This window comes from Xenopus laevis, chromosome 4L (assembly GCF_017654675.1).
Source record: "Xenopus laevis strain J_2021 chromosome 4L, Xenopus_laevis_v10.1, whole genome shotgun sequence".
Taxonomy (NCBI): domain Eukaryota; kingdom Metazoa; phylum Chordata; class Amphibia; order Anura; family Pipidae; genus Xenopus; species Xenopus laevis.
Genome location: NC_054377.1, coordinates 112,461,853 through 112,479,677, shown reverse-complemented (window position 1 = coordinate 112,479,677; position 17,825 = coordinate 112,461,853). Strand labels below are relative to the sequence as shown.

The window sequence follows — 17,825 nt, the reverse complement described above, 5'->3', positions numbered from 1 at the left end:
CCTAATATACACATGCAAAAGGTTCCATAACTTATTAGAATATACGGTATGACGGTGTACCAGTGTACTGACGGAGGATGGGAAATGTAAGTCTGCACCTGCTGTAATGCTGTATGTTTAGGCAATGCTGGAAAAAACACAATCTAGCTCTTTTACGTTCCTCTTTAATAAAAATAATAATTATGCAGTATAGAAGTATTTGCAGGTGCAATTAGCAGTCATTATAGTGCTGCAACAATAACATTATTTTTCCATTTATTTTAATTGTTTTTTATTTTTTCACCCTTTTTATATACACTTTCACCCTATTTACTAAAGCATTTCTTTCCGTTATTCGGATCTTTCCGGATAACGGATCCCATACCTGTGTATGTATATACATCAACACCAAAGAATTGGAAGGCACTCCGATCAAAAGGAATACAGGTTTATTGCATACTCCTGCAGGGATCCTACACCCTATGTGTTTTGGAAATCAATCCCTTAATCATGTATGTATATATATATATATCTATATATATCTATATATATCTATATATATATATATATATATATCTATATATTTATCTCTCTCTCCTACTGTATTTATAAGGCTATTAGACATAAAAGTAGGAAGCCACAGGACAAGTGCTGCTTGGTAGGTCACAAGATGGCATATTTAAAGGGATGGTTCACCTTTTTTTTTTTATTTTTTTTTTTTTTTTAAAGTTTTTATTTATCATTTTCAATACAAGCAATTAAAAATAAAGAAGAGGTAGAAGAAAGAAGGGAAAATACAAGACAGCTGTATGCACAATCGTTCAAGATACATGTATTGATATATGTTTCACAGTATAGTTCAGCGAAGGTTAGTGGTCATACACCACTGCCAGAGACTCGACGAGTACTAGAGTACCGGTTGTATCTGAACCCTTTGCTTAAACAGTAGTTTAATTGCCCACATCCTCAACGGTATGAATATCTAGCCAGGGGGACCATATTGCGTCAAATTTCCCAGAGGATCCTCGAGCTTCATATGTAAGCCGAACAGAAGGGAGTATCTTATTAACTAGGTTGACCCAATGTTCCACTGTCGGCACAGTATGTCCCATCCAGTTCATTACAATTATTTTCTTTGCATAGAAAAGTAATGTTTTAGCAAGTGTTCTAGACCTATTCAGTGGTAGAAGATCATCCACTAGGCCTAAAAGGCATAACTCAGGGCTACATACATTCGGGAAGGCAATATTATCGACCAGGTAGCGGAGCACACCCGTCCTGAACTCAAGGATTAAGGGGCATTCCCAGATTAGGTGGAAAAAGGAGGCATCAAGCCCTTGACATTTAGGACAGGCGGAATCCAACCTCACCCCCATTCTTTGCAATGTTAATGGGGAGCAATATAGCTGATGTATTAATTTAAACTGAATCATCCTATCTCTGATCGAGATACGGTCACGGTACAAACTGTCAACAGCATCGTCCCATTGCTCATCATTAAGGTGGGGGTTACTAGCAACCATTTCTGTTTGGCTCTAGTGAAGGGGGAAGGGACAGAGTCCATCTAAGAGCTATAAAGACGTGACATGCCTGTTTGTGGATTATGGAGCACTGTTGCAACTGTTGGGGAAGAGTATTCGATGGGAAGCGAGCCAAATTGTGCATGAAAAGCATGGCGCAGCTGCAAGAACCTATAAAATTGTATCACAGTTCATCCGACTTTGGCTTGTAGTTGCGCTAAGGAGGGAAACACATTGTCAATAAGAAGATCGCCTAGCTAGTGTCCGAACCCCCATATTAGGCCAATATTGGACATCCTGCAGGGCCTTAAAGTGAGGGAGATGGGAATTACCCCAAAGCGGTGTAAATGGAGATTGAGCAAGTGAGGGGTGACCGGTTATGCGACATGCAAGGGTCCATGCCTTAAACGGGGTTGTAATTGTCGTTGGACAAGCTATATAGTCACATAGTTTCCTATAGGGGAGATGTCTCAATGCCTTCCGTGAGCCTAGCTTAAGGGCCAGAAGCATAGTGCCCGTTTCATCCATGTGTATCCAGCTGTGCATATAATATATCTGGCTTGCCAGAAAATAGAGGTGTAAATGTGGAAGTGCCAAACCACCTTTAGAAATTGGGGCGGTGAGCATTATCCAAGAGAAACGCGGGACCTTGTTGGGGGATGGTTCACCTTTAAGTTAACTTTTAGTATATTATAGAATGATTAATTCTAAGCAACTTTTCAATTGGTCTTCATTTTTTTTTATAGTTTTTTAATTATTTGGCTTCTTCTGACTTTCAAATGGGGGTCTCTGACTTATTTAAAATAAAGCTCTGTAAGGCTACAACTATTACTCATCTTTCTATCCAGGCCTCTCCTATTCATATTCTAGACTTTTGTTCAAATCAATGTATGGTTGCTGGGGGAATTTGGAAATTGCAAACTGGAGAGCTGATGAATACAAAACGAAATCACTCAAAAACCGCAAATAAAAAATAAATAAAAAACCAATTGCAAATTGTCTCAGAATATAGTAAAAGTTAAATTAAAGGTGAACAACCCCTTTAAGAGTAAAAGGACAGTATTCCATTAAATATACTTAATACTTACAGATGAATTACACATGGAAGGATTGAGCAGACTGTGAGTTGTCTTCCTTTTATATGAGAATATGTTACTGGGAATTCCCTTCACATAAATGGAAGCAATACCATAACATTGCTACAAAAGGAAGCTGTTATGGATGGGAACACTGGGCACCCAGATCTTAATCTTGTCTGGAAGATTTGCGTTTAATTAGACATTGTGTATGTGTTTGTATCATATTATATTGTATTATAGGTTGTGGCTGATGAATCATAAGAAGCACATAATGTATCAATGTCCTAAATATATTGATAATGGATTGAGTGCAGGAACCTTTTGTATTTGTCATAAGGGAGCCTACACACTTGCTGATAGACTAACCAAAATGTTCCAGTGTTACAATTGTCTAACCTTTGTGAGCTGCCTTCAGTTAGTGCTCCAGATTTTTGCTCCAAATTACCCTAGCAACATGCACTGATATGAATAAGAGACTGGAATATCGAAAGAAGAGGTCCCAAATAGAAAAATTAGTTATAACAATGAATGTTTAGCCTTACAGAACATTTGTTTTTTTAGGTGGGATCAGTGAGCACCGTTTAAAAGCTGAAAAAAAAGGAAAAAGGCAAATATCCAACCAATTGAAAGGTTGTTTAGAAATGGCCATTCTGTAACATACTAAAAGTTAATTCAAAGGTGAACAATCCCGTTAAATGAAATGTTAGAGTGCGGTCTGTTCTTGGCACTTTGAATGATTATTTTGACCAGCACCCAGGCAGTGGGTATGTAGGAGAGAGAGTGCTGATCTTCAGTTCATATAAATACAGCATATTCAATCTTGCACTGCTGGCTTTGTTTTGGATTGAGTGCAAGCACTGTGGGACAGTTGTATATTTCCACACTGCAGTCAATTCACAATTTTAATTGCTCCCTGGATAGTGCATTAATAAACCTGTCCACATGGTGGCAGTCATAGCTCTTATTGAAAAAAGTTCCTCCCTTTTGTTTATGTTTACGTGTTGCTGCCTTTGTATTTTCTAGCACCTTGACAGCCAGTAGCTTCAGCTTCACTACAGAATGTCTTTCTACTGCCCCAGGCTTTGGAAACAGATAAAGCACTAGAATTACACAGCGCTCCGCTGTCAAGAGTGATTCAGTCTGTATTATAGATGGTTGTGTTCATGTGCACAGGAACAATAGCCGGCTGAGCTGCAGAATAGATCTATTAAGTGTATCTTTATACTGTGACCCTTTTGAAATAATCAATAGTTCTGTGCCCTTCTGCAACCACCATTAGTTTAACCCCATGAAACCCAGACAAATCTACAACGCTAGAGCTGCTACGATTGATATTTGAATGCATATGAAGAAATTCTGAAAGGCAGATAGGAGTGCCACCTGGTCACCGTGCCAGTATTTTACCAGCCTGGTCTGTAACAATGATGCTCCATCCTAATGTTATTAATAAGGAAAAAATATACAAAGGCCAGTATTTATTTTCAGAAAATGTGGCAACCCTATATGCAGAAGGCATTCTATGCAGCCCTGTAAGTGCTGACAGTAATGGCAGCTGCTTCGGTTCCCCATAGGCAGGGTCGGACTGAGGGGGTCAGGGCTCACCAAGGCTGCCACAGCAGGGACCCCTTAACAGTCGCAGGGCCCCCTCTGTCTTGTATCTTCTTTATGCAAACGGTCAGGGGAGGTGAGGAGCGCCGGTTCTGTGGGAAAATGGTTGAAGCCTCAGAACGAGATAACCCCAATCCACCAACCTATTCCTGAAAACCAGGGATGTCTACTGGCAGATGCTTATAAAGTGAAAACTCATAGCACCCCATAAAAACTGGAGGGCCTTTTGGGTAAATATTAACATCTAGCTATTACTTCACAATGTAATACTGACAGTGGCGTAACTAGATATTACTGGGCCCCACAGCAAATTATTTTTCAGGCCCCCAAAATGTTTAGAGGTTGACTTGTTTCTCCAATATTTATTGAAATTGTATATGAATTAGGGCCTCGTGGGGCCTTTATACCTCCTGGGCCCCCCTGCAGCCGCAGGGTCTGCTTCCTCTATAGTTACGCCCCTGAATACTGATCAACTTGTACAGAGCATGTTTTCTTTCCTCTGTGAGGCTTGGGACCAGGTCTGGACTGGGATTCAAAATAGGCCCTGCCGTTCCAAGTACACAGACGCCCAAACAGCCCCCTACCAGCCCACTATATTTTGACTTTCTATGGAACCATACAGCAGCCCCTCTGGCATTTACCAGAACCCACATATTGGCCGTCCGGGCCTGCTTGGGACCCTGGTGCAAATCATTTTCTGTCCTGTCTTAAAATTGGTCTTGGTGGGGGAGGGGAGCCTTGCGCTCCACTCTAAAATAGAGGCACACAGGTTTTAGTTACACTATTAAAGACATACTGACACCAGAAATGAAACTCTTTTTTACATCTATCATAATATTGCCTTTGAAAGCAACTTATACCCATACCTCCACACTGTCCCATTTTTAGAGGGACAGTCCCTCTTTAGACAGCTCAACCTGCAGTCCCTCATTTGTACTGGAAAGTCCTGTTTTTCTCTGCACTGAACAGCCAGAAAAAGAAACATAGTTTCTAACTTAATTGGCTTTTGTCAGAGAGCCCAGAACAGCCACAGCTGCAGATAAGATACATTTGTATCAATTTCAAGATAAGCAAATAAGTAATTAACAGGTTCCTTGGGAGAAGTTAGACTCACAGCTTAAAGGGCAATTCACCTTCATTAGCAAAACTGTAATAAAAAACACAGAAATATGTTCAAACTTTCATAATCTGCCAAATTTTGTAAAATGAACACGGTAATTAGGGGGTGTGGCCACACAAATGGGTGTGGTCAAAAAATTCAACGCACACCAACTTTTTTGTCCCTCTTTTTATTTCCAAAATGTTGAGAGGTATGTTATAACTTTGCCATAAAGTATTTGTACAATGCTTTTCCATTACCTGTCTGATGCCCCATGTTCCTGTATGTGGGGGCTGCCATATTTGTGCAGCAGGAGTCCGTTAGCATTAGAAACTTTAACTGACAGGCTGAGATGGGACAGTCAGGTTAGCAAAACAGTCAGGTTTAGGAGCTTCAACTAACAATTACAAAAACAAACCACTCAGCAAAAAAACAATCAACATGACCTATAGGTAACTTTTAATATACTTTCATATTTTAAAAAGTAGTTTTTTAGTGTTAGTATCACTTTAAGAACAACATCCTGCAAGTTGGTAGGATGAAATGGGTTTAGGCATGTGGTGCTTGTACAATTTACTAGATAATCAGCTATGAATAGGTTAATAATCATGCCTGCACTGTGTCTCTTTTGTAGCTGCTTAGCTGTAAGGGATGTGTGACAGCCCAACGGCTCCTACGGGTAATAGAGACCCATATGCACAAAGCACTCTGCCTGGTGATCGTCTCCATTTATATTGCTGTTTCCAGAATGACCTTGGACCTGCTGTTTCTTTTCTTTGTACCTGTTTATTTCTCTTGACAGATTCCCTGCTCGGGAATTTAGCCTTGAGCACAAGGCACATTTTCTGGAGTGCAATTTTCTATTTGGGGTTTAATTGAAATGTTACTCTTTGTTCTGCCTATGTAACACCCCATAAGTCATAGTCTTCTTGGGCCTCTGACAGCAGACACAATGGTATCCCTTAACATAAACACAGCTTAAACGGGCATGCGGTGAAATGAGACTTGTTCGCAAAAGATGTAAAAATAACAGTTTTATTTGCAAGTCATTCTATTGTGAGATTGTTGTTTTGAGTATTGCCTCTACCTCTACTTGCAAATCATATTATTGCCTATATCCCTAATTCATAGTTAAGAATGCACCGAATACAGGATTCGGTTCAGGATTCAGCCTTGATTTGGCCTTTTTCAGCAGGATTCGGATTCAGCCGAATCCTTCTGCCCAGTTAAACCGAATCCTAATTTGCATATGCAAATTAGAGGCGGGAGGGGAATCATGTGACTTTTTGTCACAAAACAAGGAAGTAAAAAAATGTTTTCCCCTTCCCACCCCTGGGGGCACCCAGCACATATCTCTTCTTTCAGCCTACCCCTGGTCCGGACCCTTTCTCTTCTATCGGCACTCTCCAGTGTGCTTCTGTGCGCTCTCTTTCCCTCCATGCGCTCTAAGTGACGCACACACTCCCGTACATGAGCGCACACGCACCCCCGGCAAGGGGGTGAAGAGGTCGGCCAGGTTGCCTTGGGCACCCATCTGGCTTGGCCCGGGCCTACAAATGGGGGTCACTGCCCCCCAACAAATACTCTAAAAGTCTACCACTATATTGTTACTGCTACTTTTTATTACCCATATTCTGTTCATATTCCAGTCTCTCATTTAAATCAATGCATGGTTGCTGGGATTATTTGGATCCTAGCAACCAGATAGCTGAAATTGCAAACTGGAGAGCTGCTGAATCAAAAGCTAAATAACTCAAAAACCAAAATAATAAAACATGGAAACCAATTGCAAATTGTCTCAGAAAATCACACTCTACATGATAATAAAAGTTAATTTAAAGGTGAACAACCCCTTTAAAATGGGGTCAGAAATTCTGGACGACTTGGGAAATGATAACAAACACTTCTTTGCTTCCAACAGGAGAACCGGACAAATAGCTTTGTTTTTCAAAAGCTGGGCTTTATATGCTCAGATGGCATGTTGTTTTTGCCAGATTTCTTTCCTTGTAAAGAATGAAGACATTTGCTGTGTGCTTTGCACAAATTCTGTGAAATATCCTTTTCTTATTATGAGAAAAACCCACTTATTTCATATTGCCTAATATATATATGACATAAGGGGTAAATGCAGTGCTCTGTTACTGTCACACAGGGGGCACTATTTTATTATTTTACCTGCGCTCAAACCAGCTGGGTGAGGGACAATTCCCTGCAACTCCCAGAAGAGCAGTCTCGAATGCAACTCTAGTTTCAGAATTGGCTTTCTTTGTATGAAGAGTGTAGTTGCACTGTATAACTCTCAGGTTAAATCTTGCTATCTGCCAATAATGCCCACAGCAAATGCCATCCAGTACTAGGAATGATACTGGTCCTTTACATTATGCTCTTTGCACAAGGAACGTATTGCCTGAGGAGCCATATCTCCACTACTTTTCCAGTGCTTTGGGGCAATGTGCATTCCTTTCTCACTAATCCTACCTGATGTGTACTATGACAGAGTCTGTCTATCAGTAACTATTCCTTATTCACAGGATCCTGGTATCCTGACAATCCAGAAAGTGAGTCCTAGTACAGCCTCTGGCATACCTCCCAACATTTGGAAAATAGAAAAAGCGACAAAAAGATTTGCAGTGCGTATTTCCCACACCCATTTTATGGCCACACTCCCTAAATACCAAATCCATTTGGCAGATTATAGAAAGTTTGTGAACACATTTCTGGGGGGTTTATGGTCAGGTTTTATGTGTTATTACAGTTTTGCTAATTTAGGTGAATTGCCCTTTAAAGGAGATGTTAACCCTAAAAATGAATGTGACTAAAAATTTTATATTTTATATACTGAACTTATTGCACCAGCCTAAAGTTTCAGCTTCTCAATAGCAGCAATGATCCAGGACTTCAAACTTGTCACGGGGATCACCATCTTGGAAAGTGTCTGTGACACTCACATGCTCAATGGGCTCTGAGCAGCTGTTGAGAAGCTAAGCTTAGGGGTTCTCACAAATTATCCAGCAGAAAATGAGGTTGGACTGTATTATAAGCTGATGCTACAGGGCTGATTATTAAATTCTCGCGCTAGTTGCACTGGTTTCAGAGCTGCCATGTAGTAATTATCTGTATTAATTACTAATCAGCCTTATATTGTGACATTTATATTCTATGTTTACTGTATATTTTGAGTGGGTCCCTAAGCTCAGTAACTGACGGCAGCACAGAGCATGTGCAGTGAATCAGCAGAAAAGAATATGGGGAGCTACTGGGGAATCTTTTGTGGCACATATCTTCCATGTTAAAGGGTTGTGGATGCCTCAGGCTGGTACAGAAATCCAAAACATAATGTACAACATTTCTAGCCTACTTCTTTAGATAAGCTTTAGTTTTCCTTTAAGCTGCAAGTCACATTTCCCCCCAAGAGACCTGCTTATCTTAAATAGTTACAATTGTATCTTTGCTTATATTAAATTATTACTAAGTTTAAGAAATGTTGTATCTTTTTCTGACTGTTCAGTGAGATCAAAGAGAAAGTTGGGACATTTCAGCTGTCAAAATCATGTCTGCCATGCAAAAAAACGGGACAGTTGGGAGGTATGCTCTGGGCCCCAGCACTCCCACATGCTTCTCAGGTGGAGCACTAAGAGCCAAGCACATGGTGATTCCACCCCTTTCATCTAGGGAGAAAGTTATCCTATAATTTCACAGAAAATAGGGAGAATAAAGATGAACTATTTCACATTCCTACATATCCTTAAATGGCTCACTTACCTGGACACTTTTGACTATCCAAGTTTTTGGGAATCCTACTACCTTCTGTGTTTTCTTGTCCCCTATTCTTGTTTTCCTGTTCCCCATTTTTGTTTTATTTCTCACTTGGAATCTCTCTGACTTTGCCTCTGGCTAGAGCAGCGAACTGACATGAACTATGTGCTTAATTGCTAAACTTGATGAAAAGTGCTTTTCCTAAGGTAAGTGAATGAACATTTGTGACCCATATCAGATCACAAACAGGACCTGGCAGGTCTGGACAGAGAATTAAAAGAGGCCCTGGCATTTCATGTACACAGAAGCCCAAACAACCCTCACCAGCCCACCAAATAGTGGCTGTCTAAGGCAACTTGCAGCAGCCCCTCTGGCATTTGCCAGAACCCATAAGTTGCCAGCCTGGGCCTGGGCCCTGACAAAAACAGCTACTCTAAAATCCCAAGGGGACAGAGAGAGAGAGAGAGAGAGAGCAATATGCTGAATAGGGTTTCACTTATGGGCCACTGACACAGCATCTCTAAATGAGAAGTACTGATCTGAAAGCATGGCATTAGCATTATCAAACTGCTAATATTTTTAAAACAAGTATTGCTAAAGCACTCAAGGATACAAAGCAAGATTACTGCAATATTTTAATTGCAGTATATCCCTTTAAAGCATCCTTTTCTAATCTGAAACAGTCTTTACTTATGTTTCAACTGAATAAAAGCCTAGTTTACAAGAACAATCTAGTAAGCTGCATAGTAAGACTCTTTTTACCTTAATATCTATCCCAAAAATTTAGAGATGCAGATGTTGTATTGTTTCTCTTTGATTAGTACTGCAGATGTTCATAGCTCATGCTACTGTGTTCCTTTACTGTCAGAACAGAATAATGTACAAATGCAGCTTCACTAATTAGAAGGGAATATGTAACCTAAGTGAATCAGATCATAACGAGCACATGAATAATTCAAACAATTAATAGATGATATGGATAATGCTCTCTTGCCATAAACAGCATTTTTATATTTCCTGCCATTTGCAATGATTTTTTTTTATCATAAGAGAGCAGCTCTGCAAGAGCCCTGAGCTCTTTTACTGTATAACCTAGCTCTAATATAGGCTTAGTACAGGAGAAAAGCACTAAGCTGTGGCAGCAGACAAGACAGCACTTGCTAGATATCCTGTTGTACCTAGGTAAGGTAGGGCTGTGCTGTATTTAGGTTCTCTGGGCCCTAGGCACCGGACTTTAGTCTGGCCCTATGTGCAGACTGTTGTGTACTTTATATATATGATTATATATATATATAGCCAGAAGAAAGGGTCCTCACTCAGGACTTATGAAAAAATAAAAGGATTTCATTTCAAGTAAGGAAAGAACTAACATTTTGGTCAGCAAGTGCATATACAAACTCAAATAGACTTTTAAACCCCCAGTGGTGGGAAAAAGTGGAAGTGACATCATAAAGTGAATTAATTAATTATGCAAAGTATCCATCAATACAGAAAACTCACAGAAAAACAAAAAAAAAATGCAGAAAACCAAAAAAAAACAAATATTACAGAAAAAAATCTACAAGTGATATCAGTGGCGTAACTAGACCTCTAAGGGCCCCGGTACAGAAATTTACAATTGGGCCCCCCTAAAGTGATTGTTCACCTATGGCTAATATTATGATGTAGAGAGGGATATTCTGAGACAATTTGCAATTGGTTTTCATTTTATTTGTGTTTTTTGAGTTATTTAGCAGCTTTCCAGTTTGCAATTTCAGCAGTTTGGTTGCTAAGGTCCAAATTCCCCTAGCAACCAATTACTGATTTGAATAAGAGACTAAAATATGAATAGAAGAGGGTCTAAATACACAAATGGGTCATTAAAAATTGTATTTGTTTTTAGATGGGGTCAATAACTCCCATTTAAAAGCTGGAACGATATAGAAGAGGAAGGAAAATAATTCAAAACAATAAAAATAAATAATGAAGACCAATTGAAAAGTTGATTAGAATTTGCCATTATATAACATACTAAAAGTTACATGTAAAATTGAGGTTTCACTGTATTATAATGATATAAGGGATAATGTACCACCTACTGCAAATGATAAGGATATTAGGAGTCACTGTGGGGTTCTGTGACCATATAAAGACACAAGGCTGCAGACTGAGTACCACTCATGTATCATAGAAAATACTATTCAGGCCTGGTCAAGTTATGAGAAAACTTAGGGGGGCTGTTCCTGCTGAAGTGTGCTTAGTACAGGGAAATACCTATGCTGCCATAGTTTTACGGTATTTCTCTGTACAGACTATGAGCAAACTTTGGGGGCTGTTTCTGCTGAATTATGCTTAGTACAGGGGAATACCTATAGGCATAAACATCCAGTAACAATTGGTGCAAACTACAAATTAGCTGGCCTTTGTATAAACTCCCATGGCAAAAAAAATGTTTAAAGGTGCCTTTTGATTTCTATTTTGTGAGATTTTCTTTTTTTCTTTACCACATTATCATTGTCTTTTCTTCTCCCAGCATCCCAGCCTTTTTAATTTTTCACCCCCACTATCACCTCTGCCAGTTTATCACTCGCGTTTACTCATTTATTTGGTGTTTTACACATAAACTCTCTTTCCCTTTCTGTATCTCCCAATTTCTCCTACTTTCCTATACTCCATACAGTCTCTTACATCCCAGTTTGTACCTTTTGCCCAACACTTTTCTTTCTTCCTTTTTTCTCCTCATAGAAGTCTCCTCACTATGGGACTGAGCTGATCTGGTATGGGGACAGGCTGGACCAATCAAGTTTGGGGGTGGGTTGGGCCAATCGGGCTCAGTGCCGGGCTAATTGGATGTGAGGGTGGGCAGGGCCAATCGGTCTCACCGGCTGGCTGGGCCAATCGGTCTCACCGGCTGGCTGGGCCAATCGGTCTCACCGGCTGGCTGGGCCAATCGGTCTCACCGGCTGGCTGGGCCAATCGGTCTCACCGGCTGGCTGGGCCAATCGGTCTCACCGGCTGGCTGGGCCAATCGGTCTCACCGGCTGGCTGGGCCAATCGGTCTCACCGGCTGGCTGGGCCAATCGGTCTCACCGGCTGGCTGGGCCAATCGGTCTCACCGGCTGGCTGGGCCAATCGGTCTCACCGGCTGGCTGGGTCAATTGGGATTGTGTGCAGGCTGGGCTAATCGGGATTGGGCCACTAGGGATGAAGGAAAAAGAAGAGAAAAAAAAAAAAGAATCGGAGCTGCCACTGGTGCAGCCCCCATAAGCACAGGGCTGGATTTGCAAGTATTTTCATTTCTTACCTGGGATGCAGCGGGCCCCATAAAGGGTGCAGGGGCACAGACCCTGGTGCAGCTGCACCAAGTGCGCCCCTGGTAGTTCCGTGACTGAGTGATATAATATCACCCAAAATAAGGCAATACACAATAATCAATACAAAAAATAAGGCAATACAATATACCACAATATACAATATACCATCATAGTATGTGTTGCAAAAAAGATAAAAAAATCAAACTATTAATACTGAGTGATTTATCTGCATTACATTATTTTCGATGCAGAAAGGTACAGAGCAGTCAAATATATCTCTTTTTGTTATATAGTCCATTATATTTAACTGCTCTGCACCTTTCTGCATAGAAAATAATTAATAATTAATTAATTCACTTTATGATGTCACTTCCACTTTTTCCCACCACTGGGGGTTTAAAGGTCAATCTGAGTTTGTATATGCACTTTGAGAAAGATCAGATTGCTGACTGAAACGTTAGTTCTTGCCTCACTTGAAATAAAAACCTTTTATTTTAAGTCCTGAGTGTGCAGACCCTCTCTTCTGGCTATACTACAATTTTGGCTACTGCACCCAGGCACCATTGAACTTCTACACGAGAGTGCTGGTATCTCCCGCATGTGTGTATGTGTGTGTATGTGTGTGTGTATATATATATATATATATATATATATATATATATATATATATATATATATATATATATATATATATATATATATATATACTGTATATAGACTGAATTTAGTTACCCCTTTAAGCTGCAGTCCTAGACATGGCTCTTTTTAGTCCAAACATGATCTAAGCGTAAGGTGATTCTCATTCATTTAAGTGAAGTTTGGAGAAAACATTCTGCCATCAGACTTTCTTGTTGGTGTAAACCAGGGGTGCCCAAACTTTTTGCTTTTTACTGCTGCCTGTGTGCTGAAGGTATTAGCAATAGACACATACTGGCACGTATTGATGCCATACTTCTTTAGTTTACTGTACTGGCACGTCAGTACGTCTATTGACACCTTCAGCCCTAAAGAAGTTTGCGAAAACAACGCGTCTCTATGTGCCAGTACGTGCCTATTAGTAACACCTTCAGCACACAGGTAGCAGTATAGACCAAGTGGCAGATCATTTCACTAATGTGCCTTAATATTACTGCTATGGGATTCCTGTACTTTATTTCTGACCAGGAGTATCCCCTGTGCTGCTGTGGTATTTTAGGGTAAGGCCACACTGGGTGTTTTGGGAAGATTTGGTCGCCTGGCGACTAATCGCCTCGTCTTTGCGGCGACCAATCTCCCCAAATGCCTTCCCTGACTCTCTGTGTTATAAGGGATAATGTACCCCTTACTGTAAATGATAAGGATATTAGGAGTCACTGTGGGGTTCTGTGACCATATAAAGACACAAGGCTGCAGGCTGAGTTATATAGGAAACTCGGAGTATCACTTGTGTATTATAAGGGATAATGTACCCCCTTTCTGTAAAAATGATATGGATATTAGGAGTCACTGAGGGGTTCTGGGACCATATAAATGCACAAGGCTGCAGGCTGAGTTATCACGTATGTATTATAATGTCAATTATAAGGAGAGATATATATATATATATATATATAATGTTCATATAGGTGTACGCACTATTACCGGATTTGATGACAGTGGGTGCGTAGGTCAAAAGAGTAATACATCAGAACAAATGGACCCGCACTCCAAGAGATTTTGTGAAAATAGTGTCTTGTTTTTATCCACAGATGCATATCAGACGTTTCGGTCCCTATCCTTGAAAAAGGTCCCAATAGGGACCGAAACGTCGGATATGCATCTGTGAATAAAAACAAGACACTATTTTCACAAAATCTCTTGGAGTGTGGGTCCATTTGTTCTGAAGTGTACTTAGTACTGGGGAATACCTATGCTGCCATAGTTTTATGGTATTTCTCTGTACAGACTATGAGCAAACTTTGGGGCTGTTCCTGCTTAATTGTGCTTAGTACGTAGGCTTAAAATCAGTGGCGTAACTACCGGGGGAGCAGGCGGTGCAATTGCACCAGGGTCTGCTCCCCTCAGGGCCCGCCGGGCACCGGAGGCTTCTGTCTTGTTTGTGTATGGAGATAAAGCTGGTAAGCACGAACTAGCAATTATGCAAATAGTCAGCGCTAACGAGAGGACGGCTCGGTAAAAAAGGCTGTCCTCTCACTCCTCTGTCACTGCTTAGGGGCGGGGCTACGCTGCGCATTTTCCCTATCTTTGCTTGAAGAACCCAATAGACAGGCAGGCAGAAGTGTAGAGTTTGCAGGAGCCTTAATATGGATGAAAGGGCCCGGGGGAGGTCTGGGAGAAGTACAGATCACTTCCTGGCTCCTGCAGACAGGCACGCCTGGGCCCCGGCGGTGACGTCACAAGCAGCGCACCCTTGTCACAGAGTCAGTGAATCTGCCTGGATTCCCTACTCTGCAAACAAGTCGGCCCGTGATAGCGATCTTCTATTACTATTGGATGGGATGCTCCTGCAACTGCATGCATTCCGGTAATAAAACACTTTTACTGCTGCTGGTTGGATAGCACACTTTGCTGAATGCAATACCACACAACTCGACTCTGCATTTAAAAACATGTCTAGCAGGCAGGACAGCATGACAGAATGCAGCTACAGTAACACCTAATTGAAACTATCTTCAAAGTAATTCTCATTTATGTGGCAGGAGCAGGCTTATTTAATTAACAGGCTGACTTATGGCCCACAGCCGTTCTGAGCACCAACGCTTCACTAGCTGTACCACAGCTGCTATGTCTATTTTTAGGGAGCAGGGGTGAAAAAAGCCAACAGAACTGCAGTTAACAGAACGGGCTAGTAAAGGGGTATAGGGAAATGTGAATAAAAGAAAAGAAAAGTGAGGGAATACTGGAATACTAAACTAAGATTTAAAACTGGGGAGTGCTGGCTGTCAATCAATACTCTCCTGTGGGAGAATGAAGAGATCCCCAGTCCTCATTTCAGTCAAGACTGAGGCGTGAGAGGATCTCTCTGCAGCTCTAATTTAATGATGTTTTTTGAAAGTAAAATGCTTTTTTGTACATTGTAATGAAGGGGAAGTATAATACTAAGATATAAGCCTGACACAATATGTCTCCTTGAAGCACACATCCAGGGGCATATCTATTCCCCTACTCCCCCCTCACTGTCCATGAACAGACCCCTAAGTTTGCTTATAGCGTATACAGAGAGATATCATAAAACTATGGCAACATAGATATTCCCCTGTACTAAGCACAATGGTCACAGAGCCCCTCAGTGACTTCTAATATCCTTATCATTTACAGTAGGGGGTACATTATCCCTTATAATACATGAGTGATACTCAGAGTTCCCTGTATAACTCAGCCTGCAGCCTTGTGTCTTTATATGGTCACAGAACAACCCCTCAGTGACTTCTAATATCCTTATCATTTACAGTAGGGGTACATTATCCCTTATAATACATGAGTGATACTCAGAGTTCCCTGTATAACTCAGCCTGCAGCCTTGTGCCTTTATATGGTCACAGAACAACCCCTCAGTGACTTCTAATATCCTTATCATTTACAGTAGGGGGTACATTATCCTGTATATCATTATAATACAGTGAAACCTCAATTTTGCATGTCATTTTTATGTGTAACTTTTACATCAGTGCATGGTTGCTAGGGGAATTTGAACCCTAACAACCAGACTGCTGAAATTGCAAACTGGAGAGCTGCTGAATAAAAAGCTAAATAAATCAAAAACCACAAATAAAATAAAATGAAAACCAATTGCAAATGGTCTCAGAATATCACTCTCTATATCATACTAAAAGTTAACTCCTAGGTGAACAATCCCTTTGGGGGGGGCCCAGTTGTAAATTTCTGTACCGGGGCCCTTAGGGGTCTAGTAACGCGACTGCTTAAAATGAAAAAACACTGGCGCTAATCACACGCGGCGGTTCGTTTTCCGAATTCCCCCGAAGTTGCCTCACAGAGTCAGGGAAGGTGTTTGGGGAGATTGGTCGCCGCAAAAACGAGGTGATTAGTCGCCAGGCAACCAAATCTCCCCAAAACGCCCAGTGTGGACTGACCCTTATGTATTAACCAGCACACAAATAAACTGTTTTACTTACTATAGGCAAGGAACTGTGGTGGAACAGGAAGCACCCACTGTGTGCGGAAACGCATGACTGCTCTTTTGTATTTGCGGTAAGGTCCCTACTTTTGACCAGGTCTGGTAACACACAGACACAGTGACCAATCAGAGGCTTGTTTTCATACAGATGACCATTAAATGCTGTCAGCCAATTGGTGGCTATAGCTATAGGTGATTGTACCTGTGCAAACTTTACCTCCTATATAATTACTGACCACATTAGGCTTATTTCGTATCTTATCAACATCATAAATACATTCCATGTAGTACTTGTCTCATGTGGCATATAACATCAAGGAACCCGCATACTTTTTGTTTATTATTGAGGTGAAATGTATCATTCATATTTCATTCTTAGTACGCTGAATTTTACCAATTTCCAACATGGCCGCCAAGCACTCAGTCGAACGCTCATGGCAGCTCAAGTCCCTCGTAAACCCGCCCATCGGTTCCGGAGATTGCCGAAGAATTTAGTTGGACTCGGGCCGTGTTGTGTGTCGGACGCTGTGTGTGTGTTTGCAGCTGTGAGATTGGGGATTATTTTCCCTCCTCTTCCTATTTTCTTCCATCTTTCGCAGTGTTTTTGCCCTTTCCTGTTAGCAGTGTGACAGAGCAAGCTCCCATTCCATGCACACTCGTCCAGTTGCAGCAGCAGGAGCAGCATCACATATTGCACAAAAGGACAGCTCGCTTTTGCAATTCCAACCTTAAATCTCTTGCTTTCTCTTCCCAACATATTGCTTCCGTTATACTGTTCATTATTATTCCGGCTCAAGTGTGCGGCTGATTGATTTCGCCTTGGGAGTTTTAACATAATCACTATTTTCACTTTTGCATTGACAGTAGCACCTTCTATATTTTTCTCATTTTGGCATTTAGTCCAGGTCAATCTGCATCTTTTTTTCATCATGAAGTAACTTGTTAGAGTAAGTTGTTTTTCAACTTAATTTTAACCATCAGCAGCAACTGAAGCTGTTACATCAATTTTTAATAGAAATTCTTTGTGCACCTTAATTGTTTGAGCTGGCAGTGCCTATTGAAGCCTAGATTTCTAAAGTTTCAAGGACTAGCTTGCTATGGCAGATGCTGTAATGTCTGATGCGCATCTTCTGGGCTTTAATACCCGTGGTACCAAGAGAGAATCGGATCAGCAGTTGCATCTGGGAAGCAGTGGTGCATCTGGCGCTGGAGTCAAAAGGCAACGTGTGGAGCCAGAGCAACAGGAGCCTGGAAACCCCATGGTGAGTAGATTGTCACTGAACAGACTTTCTCAGTTGTTGCATCACCAACATCCTTACACAATTTACAATCATCTTGAAATTAAACATTGTTGTGTTGCTCACATTGAATCTATAT

The 17,825-nt window shown here is 41.0% G+C and overlaps 1 protein-coding gene across 10 annotated transcripts in view; it reads left to right on the top strand.

Moving 5' to 3' along the window:
* The first annotated feature begins 16,906 nt into the window (after positions 1-16,906).
* The window catches only part of rbfox2.L (RNA binding fox-1 homolog 2 L homeolog), a 176,119-nt gene continuing 175,200 nt past the window's right edge, over positions 16,907-17,825 (top strand). For 3 of the 10 annotated variants that reach the window (XR_005966769.1, XM_018256637.2, XM_018256635.2), the window contains exon 1: positions 16,915-17,710. Coding sequence is in view for 9 of the 10 variants with exons in the window: in XM_018256637.2 (XP_018112126.1) it covers positions 17,546-17,710 (165 nt within the window). In the remaining variant the exon portion in view is untranslated. 10 annotated transcript variants of the gene reach the window in all.